Raw genomic sequence first — 21065 nt, 5'->3', positions numbered from 1 at the left:
TCTGACTGGTGTGAGATGATACCTCATTGTAGTTTTGATTTGCATTTCTCTAATGATTAGTGATGTTGAGCATCCTTTCATGTATTTGTTGGCAATCTGCGTAGGTTCTGAAGAACCTAGTGGCAGGACAGCAATAAAGACACAGACTCAGAGAATGGACTTGAGGACATGGGGAGGGGGAAGGGTAAGCTGTGACAAAGTGAGAGAGTGGCATGGAATATATATATACGACCAAATGTAAAATAGATAGCTAGTGGGAAGCAGCTGCATAGCACAGGGAGATCAGCTCGGTGCTCTGTGACCACCTAGAGGGGTGGAATAGGGAGGGTGGGAGGGAGGGAGATGCAAGAGGGAAGAGATATGGGAACATATGTATATGTATAAGTGATTCACTTTGTTATAAAGCAGAAACTAACACACCATTGTAAAGCAATTATACTCCAATGAAGATGTTAAAAAAAAAAAAACAAAGCTGACCACTTTGATGTGCGTGGGAATGGACTCTGAGGGGAGGCCGGAAGGCTGTGGATGGACCCTGTGCGGAACGATCGTTTCCCTTGGTTCTGGCCCAGACCACACAAGAGATACTTGTTCTTTAAGCGGGAACAAAACACACACCTCAGGATCCAAAAGAGATGTTAATATAGCAACCAGGGCCCCAGGAGGCAGAGGGAAGTTCCTGGGAGGAAGTGAGGGGCCTACACCCGGGTCTGCCATGCACTTCGCGGTGCTGGGTTTGCCTGGGACTCACATGTGGTGACAAGTAGTCGAGATCCGAGGCGCCGGGGAGGAGGAGAGGATAATTATGAGTTACGGTTGTATTGTCCCCGACGATGAGGCCTGTGGTCCCCTTAACTGGCTTACCACCTAATTCCATGTTCCTGTGCAGAATTCAGCGAATCAAAATGAAACTTAGATATTAAAATCCCAGGCTTGATGGTTGGGGACATTTTGTCTCCTGCCCAAGTTGTGTTTCCTCCAGCTAGAAAGCTTGGCTTGTTGATCATTCATCTGATGCTGGCTTAACTCTCTACAAAACTTTTATTTTGGAATAATGATAGATTCACAAGAACATCACTGAAATCAAGATACAGAACCACCTTACCAGCCAAAACTTCTTTGGTTGCACTTCCATCCGTAACTCCTGACCACCACCGATGTTTTCCATCCTTATGATTTTGTCATGTTGAAAAGGGCATATCAATAGAATCATACAGACCTTGCCTTTTGAAATTGGCGTTTTTCGTTCAACCTCGTGCCCGTGAGATCCGTACAGGCTGTCACGTGTGTCGCTAGTTCAAACCTTTTTTTGCTGAGTTAGTCATCCAGGGTCTGGATACATTGTGGTGTGTTTAGCCAGTCACCCACTGAGAGATGTTTTGGTTGTTTCCAATTTTTGACAATTACAAGTAAAGCTGTTATGGAGAATTGTGTACAGGTTTTTGTGTGGCAATAGTTTCTCTTTCTCTGGGGTAAATGCCCAGGAGTGCAATTGCAGGGTCATGGGATAAGTATTTTCAATATTTCTTAAAACTTCCAAACGCTTCTGCAGAGTGGCTGTAGCGCTTCACGTTCCCACCAGCAATGTACGAGCGATTTAGTTTCTCTGCACCTTTGCCAGTGTTTGGTTCAGTCGTCTTTTATTTTAGTTGTTCTCGTTGTGGTCTGAATTTGAATTTCCCCGAGGGTTAGTGATGTTGAAGATCTTGTCTTCTGCTTCTTTGCCATCTGTGTATCCTCGTCAGTGACATGTCTCTTCACGTCCTTTCCCCCTTTTCTAACGGGATTCTTTGTTTTATTTTGTTTTTTTTACAGTTGAGTTTTGAGAATCCTTTATATGTTCTGCATATGACTCTTCTGTCAGATACGTGGTTTGTAAATGTTTTCTCCTAATCTGTGGCTCATCTTTTTATCCTCTTAATGGGGTCTTTCACAGAGTGTGAGGTTTTTAGTTTTTATGAAGCCCAATTTATTTATTTTTCAATTTTATGGAATGTATTTCCTACACTGGTGTCATAGCTGAGTACTCTTCAATGGACTGTAGGTCCTGAAGATTTTTTTTCTATGTTATCATCTAAAAGTTTTACAGTCTTATGTTTAACATTCACTGTAGGATCTATTTTCAGTGAATTGTTTGTAAGGTGTGAGATTTAGGTTGGCTTATTGATTGATGGTCCTATGGATGTCCAGTGGCTCTGGCATTATTTGGTGAAAGAACTATCCTTCCTTCATTAAATTATTTTTGATTCTTTGTCAAACGTCAGTTGACTGGACTTGTGTGGGCCGTCTCTGGGTCTCTACTCCGTTCCACTGATCTATTTGCTGGCGGTCAGGATGTGTCTTTGTAACTCATTTTCTTTCTGAAAATTCACCCCGTATTAGGACAGTGTTGTTGTCTTAGACTTGTGGGCATGTACAGAATGTATTTTATGAGTCACTATAACAAAAGTAATGGCACTTATATTTTTAACAAGCATGTTTTCTCATGGGAGGAGATGATTCCAGAAAAATGAGGATCTTATGTTTTCCCTAGAAAAGACATTTTTGCTAGTTTAATGAATTTGTCCTAATTCAGACAAATCCCAAGGTGTCCTCCACCCTCCCCTCTTGGATTAGGAAGGAGAGGGCATTGAGGGTCTCCTTTGGGAGTTAAACCCTCCAGGGTCAAGGTGCCCCTCTTAGGTACAGCCGGCCTGGCACTGGAGTCTGTGAGCCGCTGTTCCCTGGAGGACTTTCTGGGGACGCCTGATGTCTCTGTGGTTATCTTGAGCGGGGAATCAGGGGTCAAGGGGTGAAGTGGGATTAAACGTTAGGAATCTGAGGCCAGGAAGGGTGCCCCTGGTCCTGTTTGAACCAAACTGGAAGCAAATCTGTGACCCGAGACTCACGAGAGGGCTGTAAATAAATAAGATGTCTGGCATCAAACAGTCCTACGTGTGTGGCTAATCGTGTCCCCTGCATCGGCAGGCGGACTCTCAACCACTGCGCCACCAGGGAAGCCCAAGATTTTCCTTTTTTAAAAAACAAGAATCTGTGCAGCCCATTCCTACGAAATGGGGATGGAGCTTTTGGAAAGAGCCCCGACCTGCGGGCTGACAGGCGCTCACGGCCGCCCTCGTCCTTACGCATTCCTGCCTCTTTCTGCTTCTGTTTTCTGCTCCCCGCTCCGCCTTCCCTGGGACCCACCTCCCTGCTCTGAGACGCTGCAGCTGTAAACGCCAGATGCACGAACGGGCCTGGGGACCAGTCTAGCCCGTGTCAGCGCATTTTCCACTGAGACCTCCCTGACTCGTGTTACCTGGGCCACGGGGACGATTTGAAAACACTTTCTGTTCAGTTTTGAGGCCGGCTGTTCTAATTCCAGATCCCCATGTAAGTTCACAGGTGTTTTTTCTTTGCTTTTTGGTGGAAGCATAGGAGCAATTTCCTCTCTGCGTGTTTCCCTCACCCGCCGGGCAGGTTTACACACCGAATATAAACCGTGAGCGTACAAGTCAGGAATCTGCCTGTCAGGAACAGCCTCTCAAACTGGAGCCGTGGGGTTTAACAGAGGAGAGAGGCCTGGGGAACCACGGGCCATCACAGTTAGAATTGAATTCCCTTCTGGCACCGGACCCACCCCTGCGCCCTGCACCCCGCAGGGACAGGGAAGGCGGGGAAACCCGAGTTTCCCACACGTGTGGACCCCGCGTTCCCCGGCTCCGGACGGGTCCTCGGTGGGCATCTCTGCCCCGGACCCGGTGGCCGTGCCGCTGTATCCTGTGCAGATAGTGCTGGGGTGGTGAGGGCATGGAGCCGCAAAGCCCCCGGGAGCCCCTGCTCTGTGAGGTCAAAGGTCTCAGCGTCTCACCCTGTCTGACCTTTCACCCTCAGCACGTGGGCCAGCTCAGCCCAGCAGGCTGCCCGGGTCTCCCTTTCCAGAGGTGAATCTCAGGTGTCTCCTTCATGCGGCCCTGCCCTGCCCCCGTCCTGCCAGAGGCTAAGATGCTGGAGTCTGTCTTAGCATCTGCAGGAGGGGACTGCCTGTGATTCTGTGGGAGAAAGAAGCACCCCAAGATGCCAGAGGAGGCTGAGGCTGGATGAACGGTGTCCCCCGTCATCCCCACTCAACGTTACCTCTGTGATTCTTGCTTCTCCTAAAGGTGGGACGTTTCAATCATGCAGAGTCCTGGCCCCTGGCTCGTGAGGTGAGCCTGGCTGGAGAGGAGGGTGCTGACAGCCGTGCGCAGCTGCCCACAGCTATGAGGGGGGCACTTGGACCCTTCCATTGCTTTACTAAGGGTCAAAATTAAGGGCTGTGGAGACATCTGTGTTTTGCTTGGGACAGAGATAGGCAAGTACCTTTCCGGCCAATGTAAAAGTTAAACTATATACAGTCAGCCCTCTGTATCTGAGGGTTCCACATCCACAGATTCAACTAACCTCGGATGGAAAATATTCAGAAAAAAATTCCAGAAATTTCCAAAAAGCAAAATATCAATTTCCCATGCACTGACAACTGTTTACATAGTATTTACATTGTGTTAGGTATTATACGTAATCTAGAGATGATTTAGAGTATACAGGAGGATGTGTGTAGGTTATATGCAAAAACTACACCACTTTTTATACAGCACTTGAGCATCTGTGGACGTTGGTATCCTCGGGGCTCCTGGAACGAATCTCCCATGGTTACCGAGGGACGATTATACTGGCCTAAAAAGCAAGTACATTTCTAAACAAGGAACATTCACAGGCTGTTGTCGGGTAGATTTTCTCCTCTCCTGATGTGTGTCTCAGAAGGAGACCCCTTGCTGTACTGGCAGCAGACAGCGAATCCTCGATGAATCCCATTTGCTTCTCCCCAGATGGGAAGACCTTATGGCTGTTGGCAGAAGTCTCAGATCCCGTAGGAGAGATTCCTCAGGGCCCGTGTAGCCCTTCCCCATGGGATGTGCTTAGGTGGACAGGTCTGGTGAAGAGTCAGGGCTTCCCTGTGGACCACAGGGTTCCACAGGGCCCTCGGCCTCAGGACCCAGGAGGGGTTCAAGGGAGATGCTACTCGCCCACCCCACCCTGATGGGGGCACCCCACCTCCTGGGCCCCGGGGTGACTGGCTGGGATGTCGCCCAGGCACTCGGGAGGCTGATGGGCGGACGGCGCCTCCCACACCTCTGGGAAAGTGGGCCGTGACCTGGAAGCCTCGCCCTCCTTTCTCTGGCAGCACCGTGGCTGGTGTGTTCACACCATCCAGTGGTGTTCCTGGGAACCGTCTAGGTCTCCTTCTGAGAGCCTTTGTTCCATTTCAGCTGCAAACTTCAAACACAGAAGGAGGGGATCTGCTTTTTCCATCACAGGCGCGGAGCCGGGAGGAACCCAGACAGAGGCAGGAGTTTCCCATCTTGGGTGTGATCCTGGCCCCAGACCCCAGTCTGCCCTCCACCCTGCCGACCACACAGGCACTTGGCTCGTGGGTTGTGCCTGATTTTTAAACTCCCCTTGAAGAGTGATTTAGATCCAGAGTCAGAGGGTCAGGACTTCGGCCTCTGTGCCGCTCCCACATGGAAGTGCTTCCCTGCGCTCAGAGCAGGGCTGGCGATGAGAGGAGGGGTGACCCTTCTTCCTGGGGGAGCTTCCGGGCCTCTGATGATGCGGGCGCCTGGCTGCTGCCCCCTTCTAGTGCCGCTGCCGTCACATTTCATTATTTTGCACAAGCGTCACACGTAGTTTAAACAAATGGGACCTAGTTAAACTGAAAAGCTTTTGCACAGCAAAGGAAGCTGTGACAAAACGAAAAGATAACCTACTGAATGGGAAAAGATATTTGCAAATGATACGACCGATAAGGGGTTAACATCCAACATATATTACAGAAGCAGCTCATATAACTCAACGTCAAACAAACAAACAACCTGATTTAAAAATGGGCAGAAAAACTGAATAGACATTTTTCCAAAGAGCAAATGCAGATGGCAACAGGCACATGAAAAGATGCTCGACATCACAAATCATCAGGAAAATGCAAATCAGAACCACAGTGAGATATCACCTCACACCCCTCAGAACGGCTATCGTCAAAAAGAACACAGATGACAAATGAGCATGTGTAGAAAAGGGAGCCCTCCTGCACTGTTGGCGGGAATGGAAACTGATACAGCCACTGTGGAGAACAGTATGGAGGTTCCTTAAAAAACTACAAATAGAACTACCATACGACCCAGCAATCCCACTCCTGGGTCTATAGCTGAAAAAAAACCAAAAATAAAAACACTAATTTGAAAAGATACATACAGCCCAATGTTCATAGCAGCACTATTTACGATCGTCAAGGTATGGAAGCAACCTAAGCGTCCATCAAAAGATGCATGGATAAGGAAGATGTGTTCCATATATACAATGGAATATTACTCGGCCATAAAAAAGAATGAAATTTTGCCATTTGCAATAACATGGATGGACTTGGAGGGCATTGTGCTAAGTGAAATAAGTCAGACAGAGAAAGACACATACTGTCTGATGTCACTTATATATGGAATCTAAAAAATACAACAAACTAGTGAATACAACAAACAAGAAACAGAGCCACAGATACAGAGAACAAACTAGCGGTTACCAGTGGGGAGAGGGAAGCGGGGAGGGGCACTATAGGGGTAGAGGGAGAAAAAAAGGTGAAAAAACGGCACATAGCAGTGTCCTGGAGGGTCTGGTCCTGCCCGGGGCCAAGGAAGCCTCGCTGAGGCTGGGCGGGGGTCACCAGCAGGTTCTTACGTGTATTCTCGATTTTGTGGGGTTTGCACATCGCACACTGCAGTTCCCCTGCTAATGACCTTCTGTGGCTCTAAATGGCTGCAGCCACAGGGCTGTCTGTGACCGAGCATGAAGGTCACAGCAGGCTGAGACACGAGGAGGGGACAGAACAGGCAGACCCTGTCCAGCTTCTAGTGGTTCTCAGGTCATGTACATCACCTGAAGGACTTGTGAAAATCCAGAGCCCGTCCTCACCCCCAGAGTTTCTGATTCTGTGCTGGGGCCCAGGGATGGCCTGGGGTGACGCTGAGGCTGCTGTGAGGACCACTCTTTGAAAACCGTCCTCAGCATTGAACGTGGGATGGGGTGCCAGCCGGGGTGGCCCAGGTGGCATGTGGATGAGGTCAGGCGTCTCGGACGCAGCCTAAAAACAGGGTGAGGAAAAGGGAGGCTTAACCTTTTTAGGGTTTTCCCCATGGACTTTCTTGAGCCTTTGGTTGTGTTGCTCCCTGAGTGTCCTTATAGGGTTTGAGGCTCAGGTAAGCTCATCTCCCTGAGTACCAGGCCCCTCGCTCCTGAACCAGTGGGTGCGCAGCGAGGGGATGCCCCTGTCGGCTTCTGACCCACACGTTCTCCTGCAGCCAAGCCCGGTGGTTGCGTGTCCGGGGACATCAAATAAGAGGCTCTTGAACTATTGATTGGAAGTCGATTAGATACCATTGATCCCGGTCTCCTGTGGTGCCGCTGGCTTCCCAAGCTCCCTGGCAAGACTCCTGGACGAGTCTCTGCATCTCGTTGAGGGCTGAGCAGCTGCTGCCAGGTGCCCTGAGCTGGCATCCCGGAAAAGCCCGGGGACGAGCGAGAATCCTAGGGACAGGGTCATTGATGGAACTGTTCACTTATTTGTTCTTTTGTCCATTTCTTGGTTCAGTAAATATTTAGTAAGCGCCTGCTGTGTGCCAGACACTAGGGTAGGCAACAGGGACACAGCAGTAAACGAGATAGCTCACTGTGGGCATGCTCTAGAGAGGAAGACAGCAGACAAATAAATAAGTAAACACATAATGTGCTGCGTGGAGATCAGTGCTATGAAAAAACGCGGTAAGAGGAATGGGCAGGTTGGTATTGTTTTGAGTGAGCCGGCAGGGTCTCCTGAGGAGAAGGCCGGGAGGATGGGAGCCACGGCGTTGTCTTGGGAGAGAGCTTTCTAGAGGGAGGATACAGCAAGTGCAAAGGCCCTGAGGCGGCAGCCCTGGCAAAGGAGAGCCAGGAGAGAGATGGGGCCGGGTGACCCGCCCTCTCCGACCATAAGGGTTGCGACGGGAGGTCAAGGGCTTTGTGTATTGCCAACCCCGTGGGGTCTTGTGGGCTGTGAGGGTGCGGCTCTCACATCAGTTCTGGCAGCTCGGCTTCTCCAGCCGGATCATGAGGCTTGTCCATCCTCTGTCATTTCAGACTCAAAGGCAGTACCTCGAGGCTACTAACGAGAGCAACCGAATCTTCCTGTATTGCGCCTTCCTGGACTTCAGGTACTGTCTGCGTGGGAGGGTTCCGGGGCGAGAAGGGAGCAGAGGAGGGGCGGGAGGGGGCCCAGGGTGTCCATGCTCGGTCACACGCCTGTCCAGGTTATGATCTACTTTTATTTTGTTGCTTCTTATACTCTCTTTTTCTTACTCCAGTTGGATTTCTGTGTGTATTTTTTTTAACATCTCTACTGGAGTATAATTGCTTTGCAATGGTGTGTTAGTTTCTGCTGTGTAACAAAGTGCACCAGCTATACATATCCCCATGTCCCCATGTCTCCTCCCTATTGCGTCTCCCGCCCACCCCCCCATCCCACCCCCCTAGTGTGTATTTGTGTGTATTTTTGGTACCACTTTATCTCTCCTGTTGACCTCTGGTGTATACTTCCTTTTAATTTTTTGTAGTGGTTGCCCCGAGGCTTAGAGTATATATCTTTAATTCATCCGTGTCTACCTTCCAATAATATTTTATACCACCACACATGTATTCTGAGACATTACAACAATCTTTTCACAATCCTTCTTGCCCATCTTTTGCACTATTCTTGTTGTACATTTTACCTTTACAGATGCCAGAAACGCACAATACGTTGCTAGGATTTTTGCTTTAGAAAGTTAGTTATCCTCTAAAGCAATTCAAATCAAGAAAATAATGACTGCATATTTCCCTTCATTTTTTTCCATCTCCAGCTGTTTCATTTCTTTGCGTAGATCACAGTTTCCGTCTGGTATATTCCTGTAACTTTTCTTGTAGTGTGAGTCTGCTGGCAGGACGTTCAGCGGACCTTTAGTTTTGAAAGATATTCTCACTGAGCTTAGAATTCTGGGTCACTTTTTTCCCTAGACTTACACTTTAACAAATGATAGAAGCAATATATCAAAACATTATTCTTTTAAAAAAGAAAACATTATAAGAAGAGCATATGTCCCGTTGGACCTTTAGATCTTATCCTGAGCTCTCCTCTTGCCTGTCGTAGCCACAGTGGGGAGATTTTTGTGTGTATTTTTTGATAATTTATGCATGTTTTATATTTATGTTCTTGGGAAATATATGGTGGTGTTTAGTTCCACGTATCTTGCATCATTCCACCATCCTTATTTTGTGTTCTGCCCACATCTCTTTCCACTGACGTGTAGTATTTTTTTCATATTTATATACACACATTGCATTTATGCACGTGAAAGAACAGTTTTCTGCTCAGATGCCAACTTCCTAGGTCACAGGGTAAGACACGTATTTTCCTGTTATTTGCTATCTCTTGACCTGGCTGCCGTGGCAGATTTATTTACTCACAAGTCGGGGAACCAGGCTTCTTGTTTCCGCGGGTTCCCTGGAACGCGGATCTTCACATGCACACGGAGGTGATGCCACGCGGGGCTCAGCTCCCCTGGTTAATGAAGACATCGTCACGGCTTCGTGGCTCCATTTGGGAAATTGTGACTTTCACGGTTTTTAATTCGCAGTCACTCTTGGCGCCAGCAGAGGGGACACGTTCCATCCTAGGACCATGCTCCCCGAATTCGTGCCTGCTACTTCTCAGGTCACCCTCTAAGTCAAGTGTGGCGTTCATACATTCCATGGACAAAGGTCACATACAGCCCAGCAGCCAGTGTCGCTGGTTCTCCTCGAGGGCCGGGGACAGGTTAGCCCTAACAGGTGGCAGGGTGGGGCAGGACGTGCCCATCTTTAAGGCCCTTTGATCCTGACGTTACTGGGGGGTTGCTCCTGAAAACTGGTAGGTTCGAGTGGTGCTGGCTGTGCTCTCTGGTCTCTGCTAAATGCTCCCCACCTCACTCATCACAAACGCTGCCTCTGAAGCCGCTGTCCCTGAGCCTCAGCCCTCAGGCTTAGTGCCACCCCTCAGCCTCCTCCAGACGACCCTTCCCACCTCTCTCTTGGGTTCCACGCTGCCCAAGCTCACCGAGAGCTACGATCGCACAGCATCCTCACAGGGACACCCTCTGCCTCAGGGATGAAAATAAAGATGCCACTAGTGTGTGCTTTGTTCACAGAACACCGCAGGAGCGCGGCAGGACTGTGTTTATCCATCACCCCTCTGGGACGGCCACCTTTCTCATCCACGGCTGACATTGCCGTGGAAACGGAATGAAAGCAAAGAGAAACTAGAGCCTTTAAATTTCTTCAGCTTTATAAAAGCTTTCCCCAGGGGCCCCTGCCTTTGGCCGAAGCAAAGATTTGTCTTTGCTGATTACTCAAAGTTGCAATTTCTGGGAAGAACCATTTAAGCATCCTTTTTGCGAATTTGAAAATACAGAGAGATACAGGGAAGAAAATTGTAGTCGCTCATATTCTCACCGCAAGAGTGAACCACAGTTAACATTTGTGCGTTTTTGCTTCAAGTCATTTTTGTCTACGTTGATACTTTAAGAAATAAAGCAAGTAATACGTCAAAACATTATCCTTTAAAAAATTATAAAAAAGTAAATATGTAAAAGACTTTTACATCTCATCCTGGTCTCTTGCCCTCTCTGTGGGGAGTTTTCTCAATAATTTATCTATAATTTATGGTTATGTTCATAGAAAATATACGATCTTCTTTCGTGTCATGCCCTTGCATCATTATTACGCATTCAACATTGTATATTAAGTTTCTGTGTTTTATCCATATGGATACATGCTGCTTTTGACTGATGTATATACCCTACCAAATTTTATCCAGGTCCCTGAGGTGGACATTAGGTAACTTTAAAATGTTCTCTAGTATCACGTATCATTCAGTAAATACCCCAGACGCATCCCTGTGCACAGAGCTCAGAATTCTCTAGAAGTGGGATTGCTGGGGTGCAGGACCCGCACACTTCACGCTTTCTAGATTTTACTGAAGTACAGTTGATTTACAACGTGTTAATTTCTTCTGTACAGCAAAGTGATCCAGTTATAGATATATATATTCTTTTTCAGATTCTTTTCCATTATGTTTTGTCACAAGACACTGAATATAGTTTCCTGTGCTCTACAGTAGGGCCTTGTTGTTTATCCATTCTATATAGAATAGCTTCCATCTACTAATCTCAAACTCCCACTCCATCCTTCCCCCAACCCCCCTCCCCCTTGGCAACCACAAGTCTGCCCTCGAGGTCTGTGAGTCTGTTTCTGTTTCATAGATATGTTCATTTGTGTTGTATTTTAGATTCCACATATAAGTGATATATGGTATTGGTCTCTGTGTTTCTGACTTAACTTCGCTTAGTATGATCATCTCTAGTTGCATCCACGTTGCTGCAAATGGCATTATTTCATTCTTTTTTATGGCTGAGTAATATTCCATTGTATGTACGTGCCACATCTTCCTTATCCGTTCCTCTGTTGATGGACGTTTCGGTTGCTTCCACGTCTTGGCTGTTGTGAACATTGGGATGCGTGGATCTTTCTGAATTATAGTTTTGTCTGGGTATATGCCAGCAAAGGAAACCATAAACAAAATGAAAAGGCAACCTACGGAATGGGAGAGAACATTTGCAAATGATGCAACTGACGAGGGCTTAATTTCCAAAATATACAAAGGGCCCATACAACTCAATAACGACAACAAAAACAGTCAAAAAATGGTCAGAAAATCTAAATAGACGTTTCTCCAAAGAAGACATCCAGATGGCCAGTAGACACTCCATATTTATTGGCTGTTGGACCAGGTGTTTTGCAAAGGGATTGGGCCACAGTGGTTATGCCGCTTTCCCCTCCCGGGAGGAAAGAGGTGCTGTTTCGTGGGGCCTGATCAACACCAGAAACAGCCTAGCCTCCTCAGCCTGGCGGTGAGGATGCTGTCTCAGCCCACGGGCCAAGGGTGGGCTTTGCTTCCCACTGACGGTTCCTCCTGTGTCCTCAGCTCCGGAGAAGGCATCTGGTCGAACCAGGGCTGCGCTCTCACCGAAGGGAACCTCAGCTACTCTGTCTGCCACTGCACACACCTCACCAACTTCGCCATCCTGATGCAGGTGGTCCCGCTGGAGGTAAGCGCCAGGTGGGGAGGGGCTCTTGGACTGCGAAGAGGTGCCCCCTCTCCGTCAGCCTGCAGTGGGGGCCGGGTGGCAGGTCTTCGTCGTCAGCGCCGGGGACTTCAGCCGCAGCGGGGCAGACGGGAGCCTGCGCAGGTAGGGAGGCCCGGTGGTTGGGGACCCCCACGAGGCTCTGCTTCTTTGCAGAAGCTCCTGTGCTCCAGGTTTCCTCAGCCAGCGCCTGTACAGACCCTGGGTCCCTCCCGAGGATGCACGTGCCGCCTAGGAGGTGGTCATGGCTGCGTTTCCTGTCTCTGGTCACTGAGCTGTGAAACCCTCCCTGTGCCATGGCCGTGTCCAGCAGAGCGAGGTCCTCGGCCATAAGCAGTTTGCCTGGATGTCCAGAGAAAGTGTCACCAGCGGTGGCATACAGCTGCATCTATGTCCAGGGTGGCCACACCGTGTCCTCGGAGCATTTCTGCTGTGAGACAGGAGACCCTGGGCTGCAGATGGGGCCCTGGACCTGTTTCTGAGGGACCTGACTTCCAGTCCCAGCGGGAGTGAGCCCTGAGGTGGGGGAGGGGATTTCCGACCACCCCCTGTGTCCTCCTCTCCAAACGGGGCCAGGACGTCTATCCTCAGGTTAAGGATGGAAGAGGCCCCTCCTGGTTGGGTTTCTCTGCTTCAGAATATTTAATCTTTATTGCCTACTAGGCTTGGTCAGCACTAAGAACTAGAGATTAACCTCTGTGGTTCAAGGGAGGCATAGCTTGTAAGAGAAGACAGAGTGATCTTTAAAAATGCAGATGTGGGGCTTCCCTGGTGGCGCAGTGGTTAAGAACCCACCTGCCAATGCAGGGGACACGGGTTCGAGCCCTGGTCCAGGAAGATCCCACGTGCCGCAGAGCTACTGAGCCCGCGAGCCACAACTACTGAGGCCTGCGCTCTAGAGCCCACGAGCCACAACTACTGAGCCCACGCAGCACAACTACTGAAGCCCGCGCGCCTAGAGCCCGTGCTCCGCAACAAGAGAAGCCACCGCAATGAGAAACCCACGCACCGCAACGAAGAGAAGCCCCTGCTCGCCGCAACTAGAGGAAGCCCGCGTGCAGCAACGAAGACCCAATGCAGCCAAAAATAAATAAATAACTTAAAAAAATGCAGGTGCCCCGCGGTAGGATCCTCTGAACTATGCTCAGTCCCTGACACCTGAGCGTGATGACTTCCTTGGCTTCTTAGGCCCACAGAGAAAATTGAATTTCCTGGTGGGGGTGGGAGAGCAGGGAGTCGATGGGGCTTCTCCTAGGATCTCCTAAGATGCAGGGTGGCTCGGGCACCTGGAGACAAGTTTGGTTTCATCCCACACTGGTTTTGGAGATTGAAGATTTTTTATGACTGAATTTCTGGCTGCTCTTGAAAATCTGTGGTGATGCTGGGCCAGAGCTCTCACCTGAAGCAGTGGGGCTACAGCTGGGTAGCGGCTTTCTCCTCCTATGTCAGTGGAGCTGAGTCCTCCAGCCACTCGGCACACCGGCCACTTGTCAAGAGGATGCTCTGACCTCCTCACTCCCGTGTGCCTGAGGGAAGGGAGGTGGCGGCTGACGGGCAATAAGATACCCCGGGCCCGGCTGAGTCTCCGTTGCTGTATGACCTGCTCTGGCAAACCCGCCACCCGTCACGCGGCCCCGCCCTCTCAGGGTACATCCACTCGCAGGGTCTGTCTGTTTATGAACAGACTCTGTTCTCCTGAGTGTTGTAGCCCAGGCACTGCACACACTGGGCGTCAGGAAGTATTTGATGAGTCCGTGATTGCATCGGTTTTGTTAGGGAAGGTGTGGTTCTTATAGCAACACCCAGACTGCAAGCAGTATTTACCTAAGGGTTGGTTCCTTATCCACCATCATTCAACAAATACCTATCGGGTGTATCGCCAGGCCCAGAGGTTCATTTGTAAACAAGAAAAACCATGCGTTTCTGCTTTGGAGTAGTTTATATTCGAGTGGGAAAGACAGAGCATAAACAAATGAGGGGATAAATCAGTAAGTTCAAAGAGCAGTAAGTGTAGGAAGAACCTTGGAGGGAGCGATGGAGGAGACGGCAGGTGGGGAGGGGGGACGCCTTCGGGGAGTGTGATCTGGGGGGTTGTCTCCGAGGAAGTGACATTTGAATGGCCAGCAGAGTCTTGTCTCTAGAAGGCCTGGGAGAGGAATATTCCAGGCTGAGAACAGCGAGTGCAGAGGGCAGGAGGGCTGATGAGGTTGGCGTATTGCGGGTGGAAGGTGGTGAGCAGGGCGCTCTTTACATTGCAAAGCGTATCATGGATTTTACAAGCAGACTGTGGATTACTTATGGAGACTCCGGAGAGGGGTTCCTGGCGATCCCTAGGAGGACATGGGGGCTGGGCCGCCCCCCACCCTGCAAACTCCCCGCACAGACACACGCAAAATGTCGATCTGAACAGATGACCCCCTCTGCTCTGCTCGTGGTGAAGCTTCAGGCGAGGGTGGGCTGAGCAGACTTCCCAGCAGCACCATCAGACGGAGTCGCCGGGAGTTGCTAGGTTACTCCTGGGAAAACTGACGACGCGTGAAATGAAGCCCAGGCGTTGACGCAGCAGCTTTAGTTTCCGAGCAGGCAGTTCTGTCGTAGACTTGAGGGGTGCAAGCCCACCTGTCCGCCCAGCGCACCTGTTGTCCAGGCAGGTGTGACCCCCCCCCCACAAACAGTCCCGGTGGGTGGGAGCGTTTTCTTGAAGGTGTGACCTTTTGGGGGCAGTTGAGTGACTGACACCTCCTCCCTTTTCGTTTCCATCCCTCACACGTGCTCGGTCAAAGCCCTTTCTCAGGACTTCCCTGGCGGATCGCCTTCCAATGCAGGGGATGCGGGCTCCCTCCCCGGTCAGGGAACTAAGATCCCACCTGCCACGGAGCAACTAAGCCCGTGCGCCACAACTACTGATCTTGTGCAACTCAGCTAAAGAGACCGCGTGCTGCAAACTACAGAGGCCACGCGCTCTGGAGCCCGCGCGCCACAACTAGAGAGAGAAAACCCACACGGCACAACTAGAGAGAAGCCCGTGCGCCGCAACGAAAGACCCCGCGTGCCCAAAGGAAGACCCGACGCAGCCAAAGAAACAGGAAAAACAGAAACACCTTTCTCTCGTTGACCTGCAGCTCTTCGATCCTAAGTCGGGGTGCACGCCGGGTTGTGAACCGTTGGTAGCCGGGGAGATCAGTGCGGTGGGCCGTTGCCAGTGATTTAAAGAAAAATGAAATAAGATGACAACATAGCAGAGTGCATTGAAGTCGGGAGAGTAAGCCCCTGTTCGTGAGGCCCGGGCATCAGCTCCCCTGACTGCACGAGACGTCCGCTCTACTGACCCGTCCACTCAGTTGCTTCCTCTGCCATCCTTGCTTATCCTAGTCCACGGGTCCTGACACCACTCATATCTCCTGGCACATCAGGCCCTGGCAGATGAGAAGCACGGCCTCTGTGAGGCTCACCCTCCGCCTCTGTCCTCCACCCAGGCCCCCTTCTCCTCCCTCCTGCCCGGGCCTCGGCCCTTGTGGCTCAGTCTGCAACCTTCTGGTGTCACAGGGGAGAGTCCAGCCACTCACATTAGCCCCTGGCAAAGGCACCGCCCTGCCGCCACGCAGAACCTTTGTCAGTAGTGCCCGGAGGGTCTGAGTGGTCCTGTGACCAAGCCCCCTCCTTGTCCTGTGACAAGTGGAGAAAATGAAGCCCAGAGGGCGGGGTGACCCAGCCTGTGGTCTCTCGTCCATTCATCAGTGAATTGTTGAGATCCAGGTGACCCCTAGGCTTTTTAGGCGTTATTCTGGAAAAATGCAGTGCTCAAGGTCTTGAGTGCGGATGGAGACACGGCCTGTGAAGGCAAACGTGGGAGGGTCAGGCCGGAAGACAGAGGTGGCCCCACAGCGCCTCCTGAGCGGGGGGGACGGGTAGAGACCCCGGGGGGTGCGGGGGAGCCATGCAGACGCAGATGGAAGGGCGTCCGGGCAGAGGAGCCGTGGGTGTGAGGCCTGGGCGCGAACGGCAAGGAGGCTGGTGCAGCTCCCAGGACACGTGCCAGGGAGCTTCAGACCCAAATGCCCGGGGCGCCGAGAGGCCGCCGGAACGACGGGGGTGGAGGCCATCGCGGAGGGTGTGGGTGTGGTGAACTGAGAGCCCCTGCCCGGCTGACGGGGCAGCCGCTGCGCACGCGGACTGGAGCTGCCCCCTCTTTGATTGAGAGAAGCTGGAGATGGGTTTTGTGCAAAATCTCTTGATTTTTAGATGTGTCATCAGTTATCCTTTCTAGGCCACGTGTGAGAGGTGTATCCGTGGCCTGGGCCGGTCCGATGTCCGCAGCCCAGCAGCCTGAACCCCATGTGCTCAGCGACCGTCGGGTCTTGTGAAAACGCTGATCTAGGTTCCTCAGGTCTGGGTGGTTCCCTGCTCACGGGGCCCAGGCGGTGCCCAGGCACTGCTGGCCCCAGCCCTCTCTCTGAATAGACCCTAGAGCCAGGCACCTTGTCTGTCAAAGTCCCGTGAAAGTGGCTGGGCCGGTGGTTGCAGATTTGAAGGGCGAGTTAGGGTTAGTCTGATTCCAGACGTGTGCTCTGTAGCAGGTGGTGGGACCTCGGCCGGGGGTCTGAGGGGGGGGTGGGACAGATGGGCCTCCAGGAAGTAAGATGCAGAGGGCACTGGTGAGACTGCCTCTTGGGAGAGCAGTTCCAGGGACGCAGGAAACAAGACTTGTTCTACAGTGAGCTGCAGGCAGACCGAGAGCCAGGAGAAGGGCAGGTGCTCTGTCTGCAGGCCTGGCAGCTCTGGGGTCACTGGAGGTCACAGAGCAGAGTGCCTGCTGGTGACAGTGAACACAGGAAAGGCACCGTTTTGGGGTCTCTTCCCCCCTTCTGGCCTCGCCATGCGGGCCTCGCAGATGAGGGTTGGGGGACTTCCCCAAGGTCACCTGGGGGCAGAGTCCGGACTTGAGTTCTGCCCTCCTGTGCAAAGCTCAGGCTGGTGGTCACGCCCTGGGTTGGACCCTTTACCCACCGAGGACTAAATCCAGTTTCCTCTGTGACGTGGGTGGGCCTGTGGGGCAGTGGGAGGGGCAAACGCTCAGCGGGAAGTTGTGCTGGTGCCTGTGGGGGGAGAGGGCGCAGGAGAGGCGGCTCGGTCTAGGAAGCTGGACGACTGGGGTCACAGAGCATCTGTGATTACAGATCTGCCACCACTCAGTGGCAACACCAGATTTAGACACAGTCAGTGGGTGTGTTCATGGAAGCAAATCATATCTACTCATCGCCAGGAAAGGTCGATTTGAAAATGGTTTAAAATTAGCTGTGCTAAAAATGAACGTTTTCATGAATGTTAAAAAAAGCAACAAGGCAGTTATCACAGGTAGATGCCAGATCCGTGGGGCTTTTGGAGAATTAATGAAAACAGCACGAACGCCTTTACCTCCCTGACGTTGAGCCCGCGCCTTCCTGGGCTCCCGGGCAGGCTCTCTCCTCCGAGCCCGCATTGCTTCTCCCTGCCCGTCTCTCCTGGCTCCCCTCCCACCCAGCTTCCGCCTCGGGGGGGGGTCTGCCCTTGGACCCCCGCCTCCCCGAGTGAGTCAAACAAGGGTGGGGAGAGACTGGACCGAGCCCCCCGCCTGTGTGTTACGCCCCTGGTAATGCATTTGTGTGGAATGACCTCAGATGAGAGAAGAATACAGTTTGCAGCTTGGGGAGGCCGTTGCTGAGGTCTGAGAGCACACTGCTCGTGGCTCCTTCCCGGTGCCCAGCGTCTGGCGTGCGGCAGCGGCCGGCTGAACAAGTGTGTGCACGACGTAGTCAGTTCCACACGGGAGAGCAGCTTGGAGAAATGCAGGAGCGCTCCCCCTGGATGCCCGAAAGCCCAGTGCATGCGGGTTTAGTCGGTAACCCTGACTCCCAGGCACAGGGACCAAAGGTGCACAAGAGGAGGGGGGCGGGCGCTAGAACCTCGCTCATCTCTGAGGACCGACCAGCAGCGGCCGCCGGGGACCGAGGAACAGAGGCTCCCGCTGCCCGGATGCTCTGGTGGGCTCTGCTCCAGGCAGGATCCGGGGCAGGGGGCAGGCGGGTATCACCCCGGGTTTCTTGTTGAAGCAGCAGTAACCGCAGTGGCTGCCTTATGAGTGGAGTTTATAGGTAGGAAGGGAAGTCAGAGCAGGCAGGATCAGGGGCTGCCCCCTGGCTCCCTCAAGGGCTCCTTGACAGCAGCCTGGGCCTGGACGTCTGTCCTGGGAGGCGGCAGGAGCAGTGTGCCAGGACAGGTGCACCTGGGAAGGCTGGACCACAGGGGCCCCTTCACCTTCCCATCAGTCAGGGAGCCTGGGGCCGGGGGCCTGGCAGCCACAGGGAAGGAACTGTTTCCTGAGACAGAGTCACAGCCTGTGGTCTGCAGGCTGACTTTGGCCAGTGGACGTGTTTCAGTTAGCCCTTTAGTCAATATTTAATTTTTTAAATTTATTTTATTGGACAAAATAACATTTTACAACGTTGTGTTAATTTCTGCTGTACAGCAAAGTGATTCACATTCTTTTTCATGTTCTTTTCCATTACGGTTTATCCCAGGAGATTAGGTATAGTTCCCTGTGCTCTACAGTAGGACCTTGCTGTTTATCCATTCGAGATATAATAGTTTGCATCCACGAATCCCAACCTCCCACTCCATCCCTCCCCCACCCCCTCGGCAGCCACAAGTCTGTTCTCTGGGTCTCTGTTTCTGTTTCATAGACAAGTCCATTTGTATAATATTTTAGATTCCACACATGAGTGATATCACATGGTATTTGTCTTTCTCTGTCTGACTTGTCCTGGCCATTATAAACAGTGCTGCAGTGAACACTGGGGTGCACGTATCTTTTCAAATTATAATCTTCTCCAGATATATGCCCAGGAGTGGGATTGCTGGGGTCGTATGGTAGTTCTATTTTTGGTTTCTTCAGGACCCTCCATACTGTTCTCCATAGTGGCTGTATCAATTTCCATTCCCACCAACAGTGTACGAGGGTTCCTTTATCTCCACACCCTCTCCAGCGTTTGTTATTTGTAGACTTTTTAAAATGATGGCCATTTTGCCATGTGTCAACATTTCAAAACTCAGAGATATTATCTAAAATTTTGGATTTCTGGTTTTCTTAAAAAGAAGAAGATCTGGCCACACAGAGCTTCCACTCCTGGAGGAGCAGCCCTGCTCCCTGCAGGTGGGGGTATGCACTGCAGTTCTCCACAGTCCCCACCGCTCCCTATCACCTCCCTCGCCCTCACCCACTCATCATCGTGTTCTCATTATTCTGCTTTTAGCAAGACAGTAAAATGCTTCTTGTTCTTTCCTCCGCTGGGAAAGTGACGTACACACTAAGAGGAGCTGTTGGAAAAGAAAGGGAGATAAAGATGCCTCTTTCTGGAAGAATAGTTTCACTTGTCTAGTATGTATGCACACTCCCGGCTGGCCTCCTGAATTTATATAAGCTGCCTCTCTGGAGGCACTGGCGTTTGTGGTCTCTGACTCAGAGGGGTCCGTGTCCTGAAACAAACTCCAGGCTCTTCTGGGCATTTCTAAATCTAGCCGCTGGTGGGAAAGGAAGGGCACGGCTGGGGCACACCACGCCTTCCTGAGGCTGGAGCTGCAGTGCGGGGCTGGGAAGGGGGTGGTGTCCCACCTTCATAGGAGCCCCTCCTCCATCTCTCAGGGCCCATGTCCAGTCTGGCTGATGGTTAGAGGACCCACCGGTGGCTGCCACACCCTCAGACTCTGGCTGCCAGGGAGGGATGCAGGAGCCTAATTACAAGGCGGCCCTGGGGCTGGTGAAATGCCCCCGCTCTGAGCTGTATTTGTGGTCCTGGTGGGCGTATCGCAGACAGGCCAGGCCGGCATTTAGTCCGGTGCTGGCGAGGGCTTGATTCACCATCGGGAAGCAGGTTCTTTCCTCCAGGGTCTCCAAGCGTGCATGTCACTCAGGCAGCTTCTGATGAGCACCTCCTATGAGGGGCTGTGTCCTCATCACTGGGGTGTGGCCTGCAGCGGCCCCACTCTGCTTCCCGGTCAGCTAGGCACTCGGTCCCTCCCCCAGCACACCGCACGACCTTGAGCAAGGGCCCGCTCTGAGCGTTGGCTTCCCTGCCTGTGACGTGGGTGAGGACCCTCCTCCTCATGGAGCTGGGAGGGGGGGTCAGACACCTCCCAGCCCAAGTACTGAGCTCGGAGCACCCAGCCCCAGGCACTCGGCCTGACCGAGGCCGCGGTGATGTCAGCCCCAGCACCCGCCTGGGATGTCCTGGCAGAGAGGAGTAGGGGGGGGCCTGGCCTGGGGCGGGGCTGAGCCTGGGGACCACAGGCCTCCCGCAGGCAGCAGCGGAGCTCCAGCGCTTCTTTCGTTCTTCCGGAGGACGGCAGCGTCCTCAGCCTCTAGGTGCAGAGTCAGGACTACTGTCTCCTTGTTGACGGGGGTCCTGCGGGAGGAGGGAGCTGAAAAGTCCCCTGCTTTGCCTTTATCCCCCCCCAGGATGTGATGCCTCTCACCTTGTGCGTCTGCACACGGGGGCGGGGGGGGGGGCCGGTCCTGATGCCTTCCTCTTGCAGACCCAGAAAGGCCCCGCGTCACTCCTGTTCCCTGGTCCCTGCAGTTATGCAGGAAAGGGTAGCAGACAGGCTCCCGCTGGGTCCTGGACGGTCCTCTGGGCTCTGCCTTGCATCCCCGCTCTCTCCCTTCTGCTGATTCACCAGCCAAGCCCTTCCAGGCTGTGTTCGGACCAGGAACTTCCTCTTCCCACCCGCCCCCATCCATGCCCCGGAGTGAATCTCACCAGCCTCTCCGGAGAG

The 21065-nt window shown here is 52.1% G+C and overlaps 1 protein-coding gene across 2 annotated transcripts in view; it reads left to right on the top strand.

The window, feature by feature from the left end:
- Positions 1-21065, top strand: part of ADGRD1 (adhesion G protein-coupled receptor D1) — a 141183-nt gene that overhangs the window by 82598 nt on the left and 37520 nt on the right. For both annotated transcript variants that reach the window (XM_024758649.1, XM_024758648.1), the window contains 2 exons: positions 8182-8255; positions 12098-12221. In XM_024758649.1, the coding sequence (XP_024614417.1) occupies positions 8182-8255; positions 12098-12221 (198 nt within the window). The remainder of the gene's footprint in view (positions 1-8181; positions 8256-12097; positions 12222-21065) is intronic.

The sequence above is a fragment of the Neophocaena asiaeorientalis genome, unplaced genomic scaffold (assembly GCF_003031525.2).
Source record: "Neophocaena asiaeorientalis asiaeorientalis breed wild unplaced genomic scaffold, Neophocaena_asiaeorientalis_V1.1 scaffold77, whole genome shotgun sequence".
In the NCBI taxonomy this organism is placed as follows: Eukaryota; Metazoa; Chordata; class Mammalia; order Artiodactyla; family Phocoenidae; genus Neophocaena; species Neophocaena asiaeorientalis.
This window is presented reverse-complemented; position numbering and strand designations above follow the sequence as displayed.